Source organism: Centruroides vittatus, unplaced genomic scaffold, assembly GCF_030686945.1.
Source record: "Centruroides vittatus isolate TY-2023 unplaced genomic scaffold, ASM3068694v2 contig_18, whole genome shotgun sequence".
Lineage (NCBI taxonomy): Eukaryota > Metazoa > Arthropoda > Arachnida > Scorpiones > Buthidae > Centruroides > Centruroides vittatus.
This window is the reverse complement of record NW_027121101.1, coordinates 1,233,515-1,250,795: the sequence shown is the minus strand read 5'-3', so window position 1 is coordinate 1,250,795 and position 17,281 is coordinate 1,233,515. Positions and strand designations below refer to the sequence as shown.

General features: G+C 28.2%; 1 protein-coding gene across 1 annotated transcript in view; it reads left to right on the top strand.

Annotated features, from left to right (window-relative positions):
• LOC136969528 (aprataxin and PNK-like factor) overlaps positions 1–15,302 on the top strand; it is a 74,082-nt gene extending 58,780 nt beyond the window's left edge. Inside the window, exons 11-13 of the mRNA XM_067263718.1 lie at positions 12,824–12,946; positions 13,074–13,150; positions 13,232–15,302. Of these exons, the coding sequence (XP_067119819.1) occupies positions 12,824–12,946; positions 13,074–13,150; positions 13,232–13,431 (400 nt within the window). The 3' untranslated portion in view covers positions 13,432–15,302. The remainder of the gene's footprint in view (positions 1–12,823; positions 12,947–13,073; positions 13,151–13,231) is intronic.
• Positions 15,303–17,281: the final 1,979 nt, after the last annotated feature.

Sequence of the window (17,281 nt, the reverse complement as noted above, 5' to 3'; positions counted from 1 at the left end):
ATCGGTTCTACCACCCTAGGCCGTGTTTGGGAAATTGTAACCATTGTTACCGGTAACTGCCTGTAGTTACCAAGACATTTAGTGTTATGACGTCACTGGCTGTCCTGCGGTATTTACCGAAGTAACCGTGAGTGCTGCCAAATTTATAAATTATTAAAAGTGTATCGTGACCAAAAAAAAAAAAGGTTGAGAATCACTGGTCTAGAGTTATATATTTACTTAATTCTCAGAGATTATATCAATATGTTCAGAATTTTACTTTATGTTAATTATTTTCTAGATGATTCTAAATTTTAATTATTAATTGATTAACTTTAACTATTAGAATACTTATAAAATAGTAACACTACATAAATCTAAGATAAATTATTTGTTTGTTATAATTTTAACATTAAAACAGCCAAAAGAATTATAATAATCTTTTGCTTATTTAATTTGATTAATGATCTCTATAATTTACAAATTGCAGATAAAATAATAAACATAAAATAAAATAAAAGTTAACTTATTCAAATTTAAATAATTACAAAATGAATTTAACTGCTATTGCATATTTTAAAAACATATGCAAAGAAATTTCAGTTTAAGGAATTACACTGTATTTTATCAAATTAAATAGTTTCAGAATGCTTTATCTTCCATTATAAGAAGTTTGACAAAAGTTTACAGAAATTCTCCTTATCCAGTAAGTTTTTTAGTATAATTATTAAATAAAATATCAAAATTTAACTTTTTTCTTGTGATAAAAGTTTTATAGCCTTCAATTTAATCTTACAATCCAGTTGTGAGGCGAGCTTATAAGTAAATTTTTAATTAAATGTCATTGATTTATCCATAATTATTCTATAAATTGTAGGATTAAACTAGTTTATAATAAGTTTTTGATTAAATATTATTAAAATAATTTTATATGATGTATGAAAATTTTTTCAAAATTATAGAATACTGAATTCATTAAAAAAAGAAAAAAATTATAAACTCAATTTCAACCTTACAAGTCCTAATTTAATTTTATAGTCAAAAAGTGATTCTTGTAGACTGTCAGACACTTGTAATAATGAAATGTTTTTTGTGTAATGCATTTAAATAAATGGCTGTTTCATAATTGAGTGATTTATTTCCAAAATATGCTAAAATCTAACGTTAAATTATTATTGGACTGTAATTTGAAAAAAACTGTGGACCTATAAATTCCCACTGTCATCCATTGTCTGCATGTCTGTCCTACCTTAATCTTGAGAATGGTGTTAGACAGAAGAAAGTCAAGACCAGATATGGAAAGCCTAGGGGCTGGAGGCCCCAATTAACTAAATATAAAATTCTGCTTTGGGTAAGAAGTTACATTATTTCAATTCAAATATTTTCTCCTTAACAAAGTTAGATACATGACTGACATGTCTCCATTGTTAACAGGAAAAGTATGATGTACAGAGACAATACACTACAAAACTTAAGTGCATTGTGATGAAAAATTGCAGCCTGACATTGTGTCAATGTCACAATAAATAACTGTGCATTGTATTTTAATTATTATATTGTCCTGATTGGTACCACTTAATGTTATAAGTCTAACTGTCAGTGGAGGCACTTTATGTTGAAAAGCTGTTTCAATTTATTTAAAATTAACTTTTTTAAGAATATTTTTCTCCTGAAAATTCAAGTGATGTGGATGTAAGCACAATTTGGAAATAAACCCCTCAATTATTCTTGGAATTGATTTCTGTAAAATAAAATAAAAAATTTGAATAGTGAAACCAGAGTTTGGTTTTTGTGATTCAAATTATTTAAGAAATTTTTTGAAAGATTGAATTTAAGAAAATTTTACTGTTACTGTTGTATTTATATTGCCTAAGGAATTTTCAAGTTACTAAAACTAGAATACCAGTTTTATTCAAGTGATAACTGTCCTTGAATAGTAACAATGTCTCGTTCTTAGAGTGAAATAATAACAGCCCTGGAATAGTAACCATCTCTACTATTCAAGGATTTCTAAAAACTTAGGGAAACAATGTAAAATTAATAAATACCATACCTTACATTAATAAAGACGATACCTACTTAACAGTTTATGGGAAACTTAGGTAAGTAGGTACTATATTTATATAACAAACAAACTAATAGAAAATGAAATAATAAAAAAATACAGTAGAGCGTCGATAAGTGGAACCAATTGGGGACTGGGGTCCTTCCAGTAAATGATTTGTTCCAGTTTCCGACTTTGTACGAAAAAATACATTAACTTGTCCGATGTTCAAATTTTTCTCCATTGCGTATCGCTTCCTGTTGAATTTTTCTCCGTTGCGTGTCGCTTCGTGTTGAATTTTCGTCGATTTTAAGCCTAACGAAAATTTTTATAATAATCATCGAGGCTATCGTATCGTTAAAAATTATTTCTGCATTTTGTACAAACAAAATAAATATATTAAAAAATATAAAAAACATGAAAATTATACTTTAGAAGTAAATTTAGTATCAAAAACATTTGATTCAGCACGACACAGTCCGACTGAAAATCGTTCCACTTTACGGCCATTCCACTTACTGATGTTCCACTTATCGACGCTCTACTGTACAATATAGTAGGTGTATTTTTTTAATTATTTACACTCATTATATAGAAATTAACACTTATTATAAAGAAAGAAACTAGTTGTCATTTCAAGTAGAATTTGTTTTAAAACTCAAATTTGCGTAAATAAATATTTTACAAACTTTATTAGACATCAAACAGGTATGTGCAAAGGAAATAATAGCTGCCCTCAAATAGTAATTGCAGAGAAAATATTCTGTTTAAAATAATGGCCACAGCTATTATTTGAATAAAACTAGTACTTATGCAGTTTTAAATATAACAGGTAAAAATTCAGATTAAAAAGTTGAGTTTTTGAAGAGTATTGTGTTTACATCAAACAATATCTTTAAAATATTGTAGTTTTAGTTGTCAAATTTCTTATGAATTTGAATTAATCTTTGTAAGATTTTCTAGAAATAGTATCTTTATTTCCATAGTTTTACATATTCATTATTTCCAAAGATGAAATGGAATATTATCAAACTGTATCGTGTTTTTTTTTTTTACAAAAATGATTATAAAAAAAGGCCATATTTTAAAGAACTGAATATCATTTGGATTAAGAAAATACCTTTGTTTTATAATTCTTTAGGTTTTGTAATATTTCCTCCTAGAAATTTCAATTGACTAAATTCTGAAAATTTCATTAATTTAATTTTCTACAAATTAAATTATCTTTAAATTTAGGTCTAATTAAATAACTTTAAGTTTTATGATAACCTTTTCATCCTTTCAGTAAATGTTGTATATTAATAATCCATGAGTTTATGAAAAATCTGGTATTTACTTTTTAAAACTTTGAATTGCCACATTTTTGTGACTAACCTGTAGGTTATCTGTGAACAACTTGAAAGTGGGTTTTGCATATAGCACGTTACAAGAGTTTAAACCATTTCCAGCATAAAATATTTTTAGTTATCAAACATTTTTGGCTGCCCAGACAGATAGATAAAAATATTTTAAGCTGGGAAAGGCTTGAACATACTTATAATTTGTTTTTACCAGTTTACAAGATTCATTATTAACATAATAGAGTGGGTTATACACTAATTTTAAATCGCAATTATGGATTTGTGTCTATAGAGCAGCATTTCTCAAAGTGGGCGATAACGCCCCCTTGTGGGTGGTGAGTAAATCTAGGGGGGCACTGGAGACTGAACGGTGACCAAAGGCAAAAGTTGGGGTTACGATAGCCGTTCCCTTTCCTCTGTTAAACTGATAAGAGAAAACATTGCATTTAATGGTTTCCAGATGTTGAGAACAATGTACGGTAAGGGCACAAGTGTGAGATTCATAGAAAAGTTTTCCTAAGAATATTTCCAAGCCTTTCTCACACAAAAGAAAATGGGTTAGGGATGTTGGGTATAACTTTATGGAACAAAGGGGGTGGTGGATCGAAAAAGTGTGGGAATCACTGCTATAGGGCAATGGCTGCCTCCATAGGCATGGAATATACAATGTGACAGGTTACATGAAGTTGTAATTTTTGTTATACAAATTTTCATGTGTTATATGGATGAAAATATGGTAAATTTTTCTTCATGTACTCTGTTGCAGATTTGTTTACATCATCATTAAACATACTATATATCTGCTTTGAATATAATTATCACAAAATGCTGCAGAGAAGCATAGTCTGTTTCAGATATACCAGAAGTAAAAAAAATTCATTTTCAATATTCAAGAAGTTTATCTGCAGTTTCATATATGTATATGGTGGAAATTTATTGTATTCACATATGAAAAACATTCTCACTGAAACAAATCAAATTAAATACATTTTTTAAATATTTTAAGTAATTAATGTTTCTGTATATTTGGTTAATGTCCACCAAAACTGAAAGATATAGAAAGATTAAATTTCCAGATTGTTGAGTTGCAGTTTAATAATGCTTAATATATTTTTACACTTTTCTATAAATATAAGAATTTTCAGTATTTAATGCCAAAATTTAAGTCAAATAAGATCCAAAATATATTTAATAGTTTGTTTTTAATCATTATATGACAATCGAATAATTAGAGTCTGATGTATAAATTGCTAATACAGTACAGTCTCAGTAATCTGACACACACAAGCCAGAACATCATATTAAGGAGATTGCTGGATTATTGGAAGTAAGATGAATTCAATGATTTAATCATTTGGAAAAAAAACATTTGTTTATTTGCATGATATTAGTACATTATATTAATCAAAAACATATAAAACAGTAAGAAAATATGATAAGAGAACAATCATATGTTAGTCTATTTTAGAGTTCTCAAATTAATTATCAAACATTTTAAAATAATGTTCAATTGTCTTGCACCATTTTGTTTTGAATGATTGAACAAAAGCTGTTTTATGCAATTTTTTCATTGAGTCCAAATTACGCAAAGCTGAGTGTTAATGATTCAACAAAACATAAGCTGGACTATTGAGCAAAACATCAAGAATATTGCCATTTCCAGTAATCAGTATTGCTAAGTTTGTAGATTTTTACTAAATTTAATGGAAAATGGAAGCGATCATAGAAAATTTAGTGGAAGGTGGAATTTGGTGGAAATTTAGGGATTGATTTTTATATTTAAAGAAATTTTGTCTTTTTTTGAGCAGCCTAAGATGATGTCATCTTACAACATTAAGCCTAACAATCAGTGGCGTAGCCAGGGTTTAGTTATGGTGGGGCCTAGTAGAGGCCAGCCTGACACAATTGAATTATTTCAAATCATTGTTCATTAAAATGGAATTTCGATAGGAATTGACAATAACTTAACACACATGTAATATGAAACTTCCTTTAATCATATGTTCTCATAACATTAATATCAAACTCTAGCAATGCCTTAAACAAAAATTAACCAATCAATTATTTTTTTTACCATTCTTTAATATAGTTCACTGTCTTTAATGTAGATCTAGACTTTCAGTGGGTACAGTACACCCAATTAAATTAGCTTCAGCTTTCTATTTCTTTTTGCAAATCGGCTCAACACTTTTTCGGCTGTAATTTTTTCCTTGACAATGGCATTCTCTATGTTGAGCAGTGACATGTGAGAGAATCGTTCTTGAATCATTGTACTTCTAAGCCACATTTTTATCTGCCTCATAGCAGAAAAACTTCGCTCACTGCTGACAGAGCTCACTGGGAGTACTATTGCTGCTTGAAAAAGTTTATATAAATTAGGGCAGTACTCTTTTTTAATGTGATTTCTCAAACTTTCAGCGTTCATCTCAACATTTTTTAATTGAATCACGTTTTTCATGACCATCGCTTCAGCTTCCAAGGCTGATGTATCAATTCTTAAGATTTTTTTTATAATTACTGATGAAATCTTCTCTGTTCTTCATGTCCAATTTAAGAAATGCGTCCACCGCACGAGCTAACGGTAGATTTTCAAATCGGCGTTTCAGATTTACTATGATATTATCTACCACTTGGTAGTAAATGTTGATCTCCAGTATTCTTCTGGTTGTGAATCGGCTGAAAAATCTAATATATTTGTTTGATGAAACTGTGTCTCTTTCTATAATTAAGACTTAGTAAACACTAGTGTTGTGTTGTGTTACAAAGACACTTGGCAAGTTTTCCATCAGATTTCTTTATTCAGTTCGACTAAACTGAATAAAGAAATTTGATGGAAAACTTGCCAAGTGTCTTTGTAACACAACACAACACTAGTGTTTACTAAGCCTAAATCTAATATATTGCTTTTGCCCACAGTCAGTTCTGTATAAAATTCTTTTTGTTGATGCCTCCTTTTTGAGACTCTAACAGGTACTAATGAAATCTTGTACTTTTTAGAAAACTGCTCGATGTCTGTCCAAATTTTGAACTGATTTGTGCATGCTTTGAAAGTATCTATAGTACTTGCTATGAGGTCACTAGCTTGACCAAGAGTGGCATTTTGAGTCTGGAAAAATTTACTCACTACATTCACTATAGTGAGAACTGAGTGAAATGTGTGTAAGGAAATGACAAACTCTGGTTTCGTAATAATATTTAGCAATCCAAGTGCTTCCACTGTGTGCTTGTCATGGTTCTCAGTGATTTCTTTTTCCAAAGTCAATTTAATTGCCTCATAATTTGTCAGTACTGCTTGGCAGTTTTCATAGTGACAACTCCATCTGGTAGTACTGAGACTTCCCATTTCATGGCTGGTATGGATTCCGAGAGTACCTTGTAATTTTTGCAGGCTTGCATGATGACCAAGTTGTGCGAAGTGAATATACAAAGCTTTGAGGCTGTTAAAAAATGTCTTTGCTAATGAAACATTTGCACATGAGTCAACAACCACAAGATTTAGTTTGTGTGGTAAGATGTAAATTGTGTGAGGATGAGTTTCTTTGATAATCTTTTGCAGGCCTCGATTTTTACCAGACATGACGCTAGCACCATCAGAATTGGAGACCATAAGACTGTACAAGAATTGGAACATCACCCAAATGGTGTTTATTCAATGTGTCCAAAATTAATGTAGCCAGTCCTTGTACATCTCAGGAGGTGGAACAATTTGTAAAACCTATAAATCTTTCAACTATGTCTAAACTGTTCGCATATCTTATGGTCATTGACAATTGTTCCTCTTTAAAGCATCTGGCCTCGTCCACACTTAAAGAAAAAAGCCACATGCTTTAGCTTCTTCGACAATTTCTTCCAGAGTGAGGTTTATTCTGGATATCTGGGCTGCAGTAGTTGTTGTGTTTTTCAAAGTGGAGTAAAAATTTGTCATCAAATTTTCAAAAAAGTTGAGCAATTTCCAAGAAATTACCTCTATTTTTAGAAGATGCATCGTCTTGGTGCCCTCTCAAAGGCAAACCCTGACGAACAAGGGTCAGTATTATATCAATAAGTTTAGCCAAGTATTCTCCATTTTGAACAATTTTCTTCCTCTTGATGTTTCATAAGTTGTTGATGAACATCTCCAACTATAAGAGATTGACGATAAGACACATACATTTGGCTGCATTCAGCGTGAAGCGATGATTCTGTTTTTTTTTTTAATGCTTCTGCTAATTTTTTTCCAGTTGTTAAAACCACTTTTCACAAATTTCTCATTTTGGTCTCATATATTGCCCTTGTTGAAGTTTCTGCATACGAAACAGTAGACTTTGTTTTCTTCTTTGCTGTATTCCAACCAGCTATTATATAGTTCATAATATCTGGACGAAAACAATCTGAATTTTGTTCCAAATTTAGTTTTTGGGCAATCTATAACAGGTTGTGATGGTCCAACTTGAAGGGTGTCTAGTTCATCCAGTTTGTCAAATTTTTTAGAAAGAGGTCTTGTGGAATCAATAACAATGACTCCATCACCATCCACTTCTACGACTGAGTCAGCTGACTGTGACATTACTGACGTTGGGGTGGCGAGCATACAGAGGAGTTTTCTAAATCATTTGACCTTCAACCACCTTTTTTTCGTCCAGACAGGATTCCTTTATTGAGTTTGTTGATGATTCGGGGGAAGGAATACCAGGTCTTATCGAATCTACTTTCATGTTACTTCCACGTGTCCCTGGAGTATTATTTTTTAAAAAACAAAACATTCAAAGACATTTGATGTCTTTGAATTTTTTCATGTTGACATCTTATATCTAGAAAAAAATATAAGTGCTCATATGTTATTAAACTGAATCAATTATTGAACCATTATACAATTGAAATAACTTTACATATTATTACTAGGTAATAAGGTAATTGTCAAAAGTGCAAAAGAGAACAAAGCATGAAGAAGTAAATGTTGGGCAGGCACCAGACTGGAGCCACCAGTGGGCACTGCCAATCTTACATGCAATGGAACTTAGTACTTATTTTCAATATGAATTTGAATTTTTCGATTTCAGAATTTTAGGTGTGCAGGTCAAGGTAAAATAATAACAACAACAATTCATTAAAGATTTTTGTCGTAAAAATTGACAGCATTAAATGAAATGACCTCAAGTAACTTTTGTTCATGGGCACTTCTAGATCTAAGGGCAAACTAACAATTTAACTTATTTGTTTATAGCAGAAATTCATTTATGGAACGTAAAGCATATGTCAATTTCTAATTTCCTATTACCTTCAGTTTACAACAGATTTTTTTTATCCAAGTGTTTTCAGTGAAAATACTGTTTCTCTTTGTTGAAATTTTTCAGGAAGGGAAAGATATCACTGCTGTTTCTGAGCAAAATAATAAAATGAAATGCAGGTCAATTTGGTCTATGGGAAGTATGTGCTTACATTGCATCTAGAATTCAATAAATAGTATAAAATCTTTACACAATTTACCACAAAACTTGAAACTTCAACTCACCTGTATTGTATAGTGTATTAACAAATAATTATTATTTTTCTAAAAAAACAGCAGAAAGTTTATTTGTTGTATGTAGTATAAAGCCAACTGGTTCCTTCAGGTTTGTGCGCATCTGAGCATGCCACAGTTCAAGCCTGTCAGATGGAGCAAGGGTGTGTGTGCAGCAGTGCTGCCATTTTAGTACTTTTTGGTATGATTGGCACATGCTCATCAGGGCCAATTGACATACTTAAGTGTTACGATGTAGAAAACCGTCATTTAAAATTGATCCTAATATTTTTAATATTCAACAACAAAATTTATTCATTTTGTTAAATGAACGAATAATTATTTTATTTCAAATTAATAAATGCTACAATCTTACGATTGCAACCAAATCTAGATGGCACGCAGCAGTTCACTATTAAATTATTTGTTTATGCTTTCAATGTATCCCCTTATGCTTGCTTGGTTGTGACTTAAATATAATTGATCGATTGATTGGATTTAATAATTTTGAATCGTGTTTTTCTGGGGAGGGGCATCAGGTTAACTGCGGGGGTGGGCCCACCCATGCCCCTTCTTGGCTACACCCATGCTAACAATCTTTAATATCTTGCCCAAGCTTAAGCTTAATATCATATCATATACTTAGTGGGAAGGTGTTCAAATTTTTAGTGGGAACTGGAGTTTAAACTAATGGAAAGCTTGTTGATGATTTGACAACAATGCCAATAATACCGAAAAAGTCGATTAGTGTCAGATTAATGGATGTGTCAAACTAGCAAATGGTCAGATTACCGAGATTGTACAGTACATTAAAAATATTCTGTTATGTTACTGTTGAATTGTAAAATAAAAAATAAGCTTTAAAAACTATTTATTTATATTTGAAACAAAATAATAATAATAATTAATTATATTCTGTGAAATCTTTACCAAAAATAGAAGTGATAAAATATTTCAAAAATATTCTTAAATTTTTTAAGAATTACTGTAATGTCCAGCTAAAATATAATTTAATGATAGTTAAGTGTAGAATAATGATACATATGTATTTTTAAACAATTAATTTTATTCAAAATACAAAAGCAATACTAATTCATATCTGAAGTAAAAAAGGGTTATATTTTAATGTACTGTACTTATTAGGAGATATTTTTGATTTTTGAATCTTAATTTAACTTTGTTAATGAATCAATGCATTTATTAAAATTTTTAATACAGATAATGTTCAAAAAGAATGAGTAAGAATAATTTGCAAGTATTGCAAACATATTTAACAGACTAAAATAAAATTGAATAATATATACAGTGGAATCCTGTTTATCCAGATCTTGTTAATCCAGATTATAAAACATAATCCCTGTCTCAGAAGTATGAAAGATAGAGATACAGAAAACCTATAAATGCAAAAAAGTCAAAGAACTCCTAAGTACAATACATTGCAACTTGCAAGAATAGACTAGACCAGAATAGCTTGCAAGAATAATTTGTTTTCTATGAATTGGCATATGATGTTCATTGTTATGCATTATGCAAGAGTATTCTTTGAGTTTACTTAATATTATATTGAATGTTTTCAAATTTTTTTAAGATTTTCAATTATAAAAAAATTGCCATTTTCTTATTGAACAAAAATGCTGTGCTTTTCACAGCAGTCATCATGTTAATAAGTTTATCATTTGTCATTATTATTACAACATGAGTTATTATTCACAGCTACTATTGTTTCACTAAGTTTCAGTCACTTTTAATCTTTTATAAAGTAAACATTGTAAAAATGACATCTAAAAGAAAGAAATTGGTTAATACAATGGAGAGAAATTAAAAATATAAAATAGAATGTATATAAACTGTGTTGTTTATGTTAGTGAATTTTCTGGATTATCCAGATTTTTGGTCATCTGGATCCATTGGTCCCATTTGAGCCAGATAAACAGGGTTCTAGTGTAAAACAATTTAAATTTATGAAAATATGAAAGTGAATATTTTCAATATATCTCTAGTAAAGAATACAGCATAAAAGAAAGAGCTTGAGGCAAGAACATTTTTAATTTTTTAATATACAGAGTATCTTGAATATACAGATTATGAATAAACACTTTCAAAGTTTGTGAAAAAAATGTGAAGTAGGATAATTAAATTAAACAACGCAATCATGAAATTTGAGAAAATCAAAATATACCCACATGTTATCTTTTGCATTACGAAAAATGGTTTAATTATAACGAATTGTTAAAAATTTTTAATAATTTCTGGCAATTAATTAAACCATTATACTGGATAATTTTTAACACTTGATTCATTAATTAGTCATCTAATTGTTTTAAAAATGGTTAATTCATTGATTAACTGATATATCTTTAATAAAGCACACTTGATCTTAGCTAACTATGATAGAGAACATTGTACAACAGAAGACTGTAATCAACTGAACTTTAAAAATTAATAAAAAAAAATCAAAATTACTTTTGAATGATATGAATTAGTAATGTTCACTATAAACTGCTACAGTAAAATGAGGTGCTTTTTACAATATTTGAAACCTATTAGTTAAATGTTTGATGGAAGATTGTAGCATAGTGAAAACAAAGAATGTTTAAATTGGATATGACATTAGCATAGTAATAACTCTATAATGTTAATATTTTTAATTATGGTGTGGATTTAATGGTTTATTTGGCACTTAAAACATGTAATGTTTAAATATTTTTGTTTATTATATTTTGTATTGAAATATAAAAAAAATATTTAGTTTTAGAAATGTAATTCTAAAACATTTTATGATAGCAATTTTGTTTTTATTATTTAAGAGAGATGTTTTTCTGAATACAAATATTTCAATTCAAAATTATTTGGATGAATCTGTCTTCTGTGATTATTAATATTGAAACAGGTAGCTGTAATAATGATCTGAGAGAAAATTAATTAAGATTAAGAAAAAAAAAAGACATGAATTAGTAAAATTGCTTTTGCAGGAATATTGTATAAGATTGAAGTTTTAAATTATTAGATAGATAATCTATTTCTGACCATTTGATTATAATAAATACTATCTATGTTTGAAAATTTCAAAAACAATTTATTTATTTATTTGCCTACTATTATACTATATATACAGGGTGAATAGTAAAGTCCTTATACATTGACGTGTAAGTGAGCACAACATATGACATACTGCAATGAATGTTGCACAAAACATAGTAAAATGAGAAATACACATATTATAAATAAACACATCGGAAATACATATTTTATTGTCTGTGCTCAATGTTTACATTAGTATTTCATGCTTTCTATTCACATTATTTATGTAGGCAGTGTGTCCTTTTGTACTAAATTGGTCATGCTCTACAACTTTGTAATTGACTTTTTTCTGTATCATTCATTGTTTTTGAGATAGGAATGCTAACTTCCAAATTTTACTGCTATGGACACTGCAAATGGTATCTTGTAATGCATAGTCACCTTTCTATAATTATACATCATGTTCATAACTGTAGCTGTCTTCTGTATTTGTCAGTTATATGGGTGTATAAGGACTTTACTAAGCACCCTGTATAAGAAATTTTGAGTTAATTTTTAAGATGGAAAATACAAAGGTAACTTTTTCTTTTTAACTTTTCCACTTTTTTTATTCTTTTTAATTCTTGTATTTCTTAAGAATTAAGAATTCAAAAATAAAAATAAAAAGAATTAATATCTTAAAAAAGTATAATGGAAGTTTAATATACATGTTTCCAATATTTTGCATAAAGAATAAAATGTATTTCAAAATTTGCTATCACTTTTAGTTGAAGTTGCATATCAAATGTAATTGAGTTTACCAAAAATAAAGTTGTTTATCACAAAAAGTTGTATGTACTGGTATACATACGTGCATACATAAGATTCTGCAATAAAATATTTTTAATGCAATTCTTACATTAAATGATATAAATAACAATTATCAAAACTATACACATGTTTAATCTGCATCTTTATCAGAAAAAATCCTATACACTTTGAAGACTATAGTCATCCTGGAGATTCTGATTATAATAGTGATCCCACCAATGAAAGCGACGATGGAGAAATTCCAGAGTGTCCGTATGGAATAGATTGTTACAGGTAGAAATTTTGACATTTTATAATTTAATTAATATTTAAAAATTTATTTATTCAAATTCTAAAGAACTATTATAATTAAAATGTTCTGTCACTAAATAATGAATATTCTTAACAAAATATATTACAGGAAGAATTCACAACACAGAAAAGAATATCGACATACAAAGAAAGTACGCCCAAAAAGAGAAGCTGCAAAAAAAGCAGGTAAAATATGAAGTTAATAATCACAACAAACGTTTTCTTTTTTTTCTTTTTTTATTAAATAAAACACTTTTAAAATAATAGGAAAAAGACAGAATGATGATGATGATGAACCAGAAGATTCAAATATGAATGATTTAAATGATGAAGAATCAGATGATTATGAACCACAGGAATCGGCTTCTGATTGGGAACCAGAAGGTGATAGTGATGGTGAAGATGTGAACAGACTAATGAAAGAGGCAAAAGGCTTTGTACAAAACAAAGCATCAAAACAAGTATGACATGAACATGTAATGGAGATGATGCTTTTGGTGCTTTCAGCACATCTTTATGGAACAGCTTTACAGAGTTATCTAGTGCTGTGCAAAGTGTCTTCTCGTGTTAAAAAATTGGGAACAGACTGCAACAAAATGTACAGAGAATTATGTGTAGTGTTTTCTATATGCCATTGTGCTATTAGTATTGACAGCATTTGAAGTACTACAAAGCATTTTGCTGCAATATGTTATTTTGTGGGATGGGGATATATTAATTGCACCAAACAGTCATCATAAATATTTTCCAAGCATGGATTATCTTGCAGCAATTAGGATACAGTTTAAGTTCTGAATATATATTCACCCATAAACTTTTTGAAATTTACTTATGCTTCAGCTTTAATAATGCTTGGCATTATGTATTTTAAACAATATGTTCCTTAAGAAATTTAACATTAATAAGTTGAATTTGTGTCATTTATACAGTAACTATGTACATTACACACAAGTTATTTTCAGTTTAAATCAAGAAATACTATCCCTTGGTAGTAGCTTGTACAATAAATAAAATACATTTAAACAATGTATATTATCCATCATCTCTAGCAATTAGTCAAGGGAGAATATTTGTAAAATATGTTATACTGGCAGGTCGATTTTAGCTTATTTTATCTGCTTTCATATAATGAACAAATTGCATAGTGCCAGAACATCATAAAATTTGGAAAATGAATCATTTTCCATCAGTGCATGATATGTTGTTCATAATTCTGATTTTGCTATGATATTGAAAAATTTACTTCCAATTGTCTTTTGTCATTATTGCTTCTTGACTGTTTAACTACAACTTGTTAATTGAGTATGTTTGTAACATGATCATGATTTACTATGTGTGAGAAATTAATAATAGCATGAAAAAGTGATAATTTGATGTGTTGTTTCATTTGGAAGTCTTTGTTTGCCTGAAAATTAGTAGTATTTGGTGGAATTGTGCTGATAATAGTAGAATGCTATATTAGAGAAATATTTATTAAAAATCTACCCGTTAAAATATTTTAGGGAAAGTGTTTATTTTCTCCAAATACGTTGTATTTCAATGTTGTACTTTTTAAGTTTTATTACTAATAATTTCCAAACATTCTTCCCCACTTTTAGAGAAAAATCACATCCTTATTCATTTTACCTTTCTTGACCAGCCAGTAGTATTTGTAATAATGCATTAGTATCCAAAATAAAATCTGACTGAATATAAACTGATTTAGTTTTTATTACATTGTAACCTCAATTACCAAAAAGTACTGCAAGTCAAATTAATAATAAATAGCAATTAATGTTAAAATAGAATTAAAATAATATATTAAAATTTATTAATTCATTTATTTAATATATAAAATAGATTTGAATTACATTAGTTAGTTTATAGCTCTAGTTGGGATAAAACTAGCTAATTGGATGTGCTTGTGATATAACAAAAAAATAAATCTCTTATATCTATGGTTTTTTTATCACATATAAGTGCAAATTTTCATCATATCATAAGGTGTATGATAACAACAAATTGTTTTAAAGTGGTGGAATCATTTGTGCTGTAAAGACAAATCTTTATGAGAATGGGTAAGTATAAATGTTCTCTTGTTAAAAAAAGAACTGATCAGAAGTATATTAAGTATTCAAAGTTCAAAGTATTCAAATTAAAGATCAAAGCTAACTAAATGTCAGGGAAACAAACAGAAAATATATTAATAAAGGAATTACAAAATGGATTAGTGGAATATTCTTAAAAATAAATTTTCTATTATTAATAAAAGAAGAAAAAAGTGAGCGCTAACTCAAAAACATTTGAAATGTTGATCTATGTAATTATTTACTCTAAATAAAGCAAGTTAATGTTGTTATATTTTATTTTATTTATTTTTATTTACTACATAAAAAATTTAAGTTTGAAATGTAAAATGTATAAAACTCATATTGTTGTATTAATTCATTTGCTTATATATAATGTACATACACATACTGGATAACCATAATATGAATAAAGCACACCTTTAATAATCCAGCAAATAAATATTATCAACATAAAAACGTTTTCGACCATTTATAACAATCCTCTTTTCAGCTTTAATTTTATTAATTTATATTACTTTTGTGTTCGTTTATTTTATCGACCACAATTACTTTTTCCGTTATTTAAATTTTTATCTTGGAATCCCTATTTTCATATTTACGTTCTATTTTGGTGTTCTATTTTATGTTAACTGAAGAGGATTGTTAAAAATGGTCAAAAACATTTTTATGCTGCTGATATTTATTTGCTGGATTATTAAAGGTGTGTTTTATTCATATTAATTCTTTTGCCTCTATGTTCTTACTGTATTCAATTTTAATTATATCATTGTCTACATTGGACTTAGTATATTAATTAATAAGAGTTATTATACTGGTGTTGTTTCAGTTTTTGCAAATAGAGGTGGTCTTATTCAGAAAAAACAAAATCTTTATTTTTTACCTGGTTTTTCACCTGGTGAAAAATAACCATTTTTGGAGGTCAATTAAAAATAGTTAGTTAAAAATTATTAGTCTAATAGGTTATGTATTACAACAATTCAGGATGTAAATTTGCACACTACAAGTAGATCTTTTCCATGAAAATAATGTGTAGAATAATACTAGCTCACCAGATTTATTTATTTATACTCATATACAGTATATTATTAACTATATTAGTAAAAACCAAAGAAGAATGGTTGATAAAAGGTTGACAGTCAAAAATGTTTTGAGACCCTTGGTCTAAAATATTGAATAAGTGACTAACTAGCATTTACAAATAATTTGTTAATTTCAAAAATTGGTGATATCTTTATTTCTTTCATTTTATAACAATGAGAAAAAGATTAATTGATAACTTGTTCTCAAAATTTTATACACCAGTTAAATTGACTCATGAAAGAGAAATATATTAATCATCCTGAGTTAATTTGATGATGTGAATTTTTTCTCTTAGGAAAAAAGAGACAATATGACAATTTATTGTATGCTGTATCAAAATTATTTTTTGTAATAGATTGCTACATCCTTTTATTCTTGTGTTAATTTTGCAATATGTTGCCTATTAAAATATTTATTTATTTATAATATGGAAATGATAAATAATTACTTTCATTTAGTTAATAGTGTATGTGTAAATAGAATATAATAATAATATTTTGGCAAAATAGACATGGACATGGGATTCATTCACTGAGGATGATATTTTCAGTATAACTGTTTATTAAAAAGTAAACAATTATATCGAAAATATTCTTGGTGAATGAATCCCTTGTCCTTCCAAAAAAAAGTGAAGAGTCGAACATAAAAAATATTTCACCTTGTATCCACATCTTTAAGTAAATTATGCTAAATACTCAGATCTTATTCAGCCAATAATATTTTTTTTTTTTGGCTCTTGATTTTATTTCTTAAGTGATTAAAAATATTTTATATAATAATAATTATACTTTGATGATGATTATTATTTTATCAGAAAATAGCATGAAACAGATTGTCATGAATTAAATAGCCTAAAAAATTAATAGCTGTTCAACATAATTGGAATTGACATGAGTTTTCTATTGGATATTCAAACAATTGCTTTAAAAAAAACCAATATACTAGGTTATTTTAATTGTAGAATGCCATTTGAATCCTGTTTGAATTAAGCAGAATTCAATAGCTTCGAAGTGAGTTCAAAATTTTGTTAGTTTCTTGAAAATATGTTGATGAATATTCAATAACAAGATTTAATATTTATTTGATATGATATGTAATCATATCAAATATCATCTGTATTCTGAATACTATTAGAATAATCTCACATTCATATGCTTCAAGTACAGTA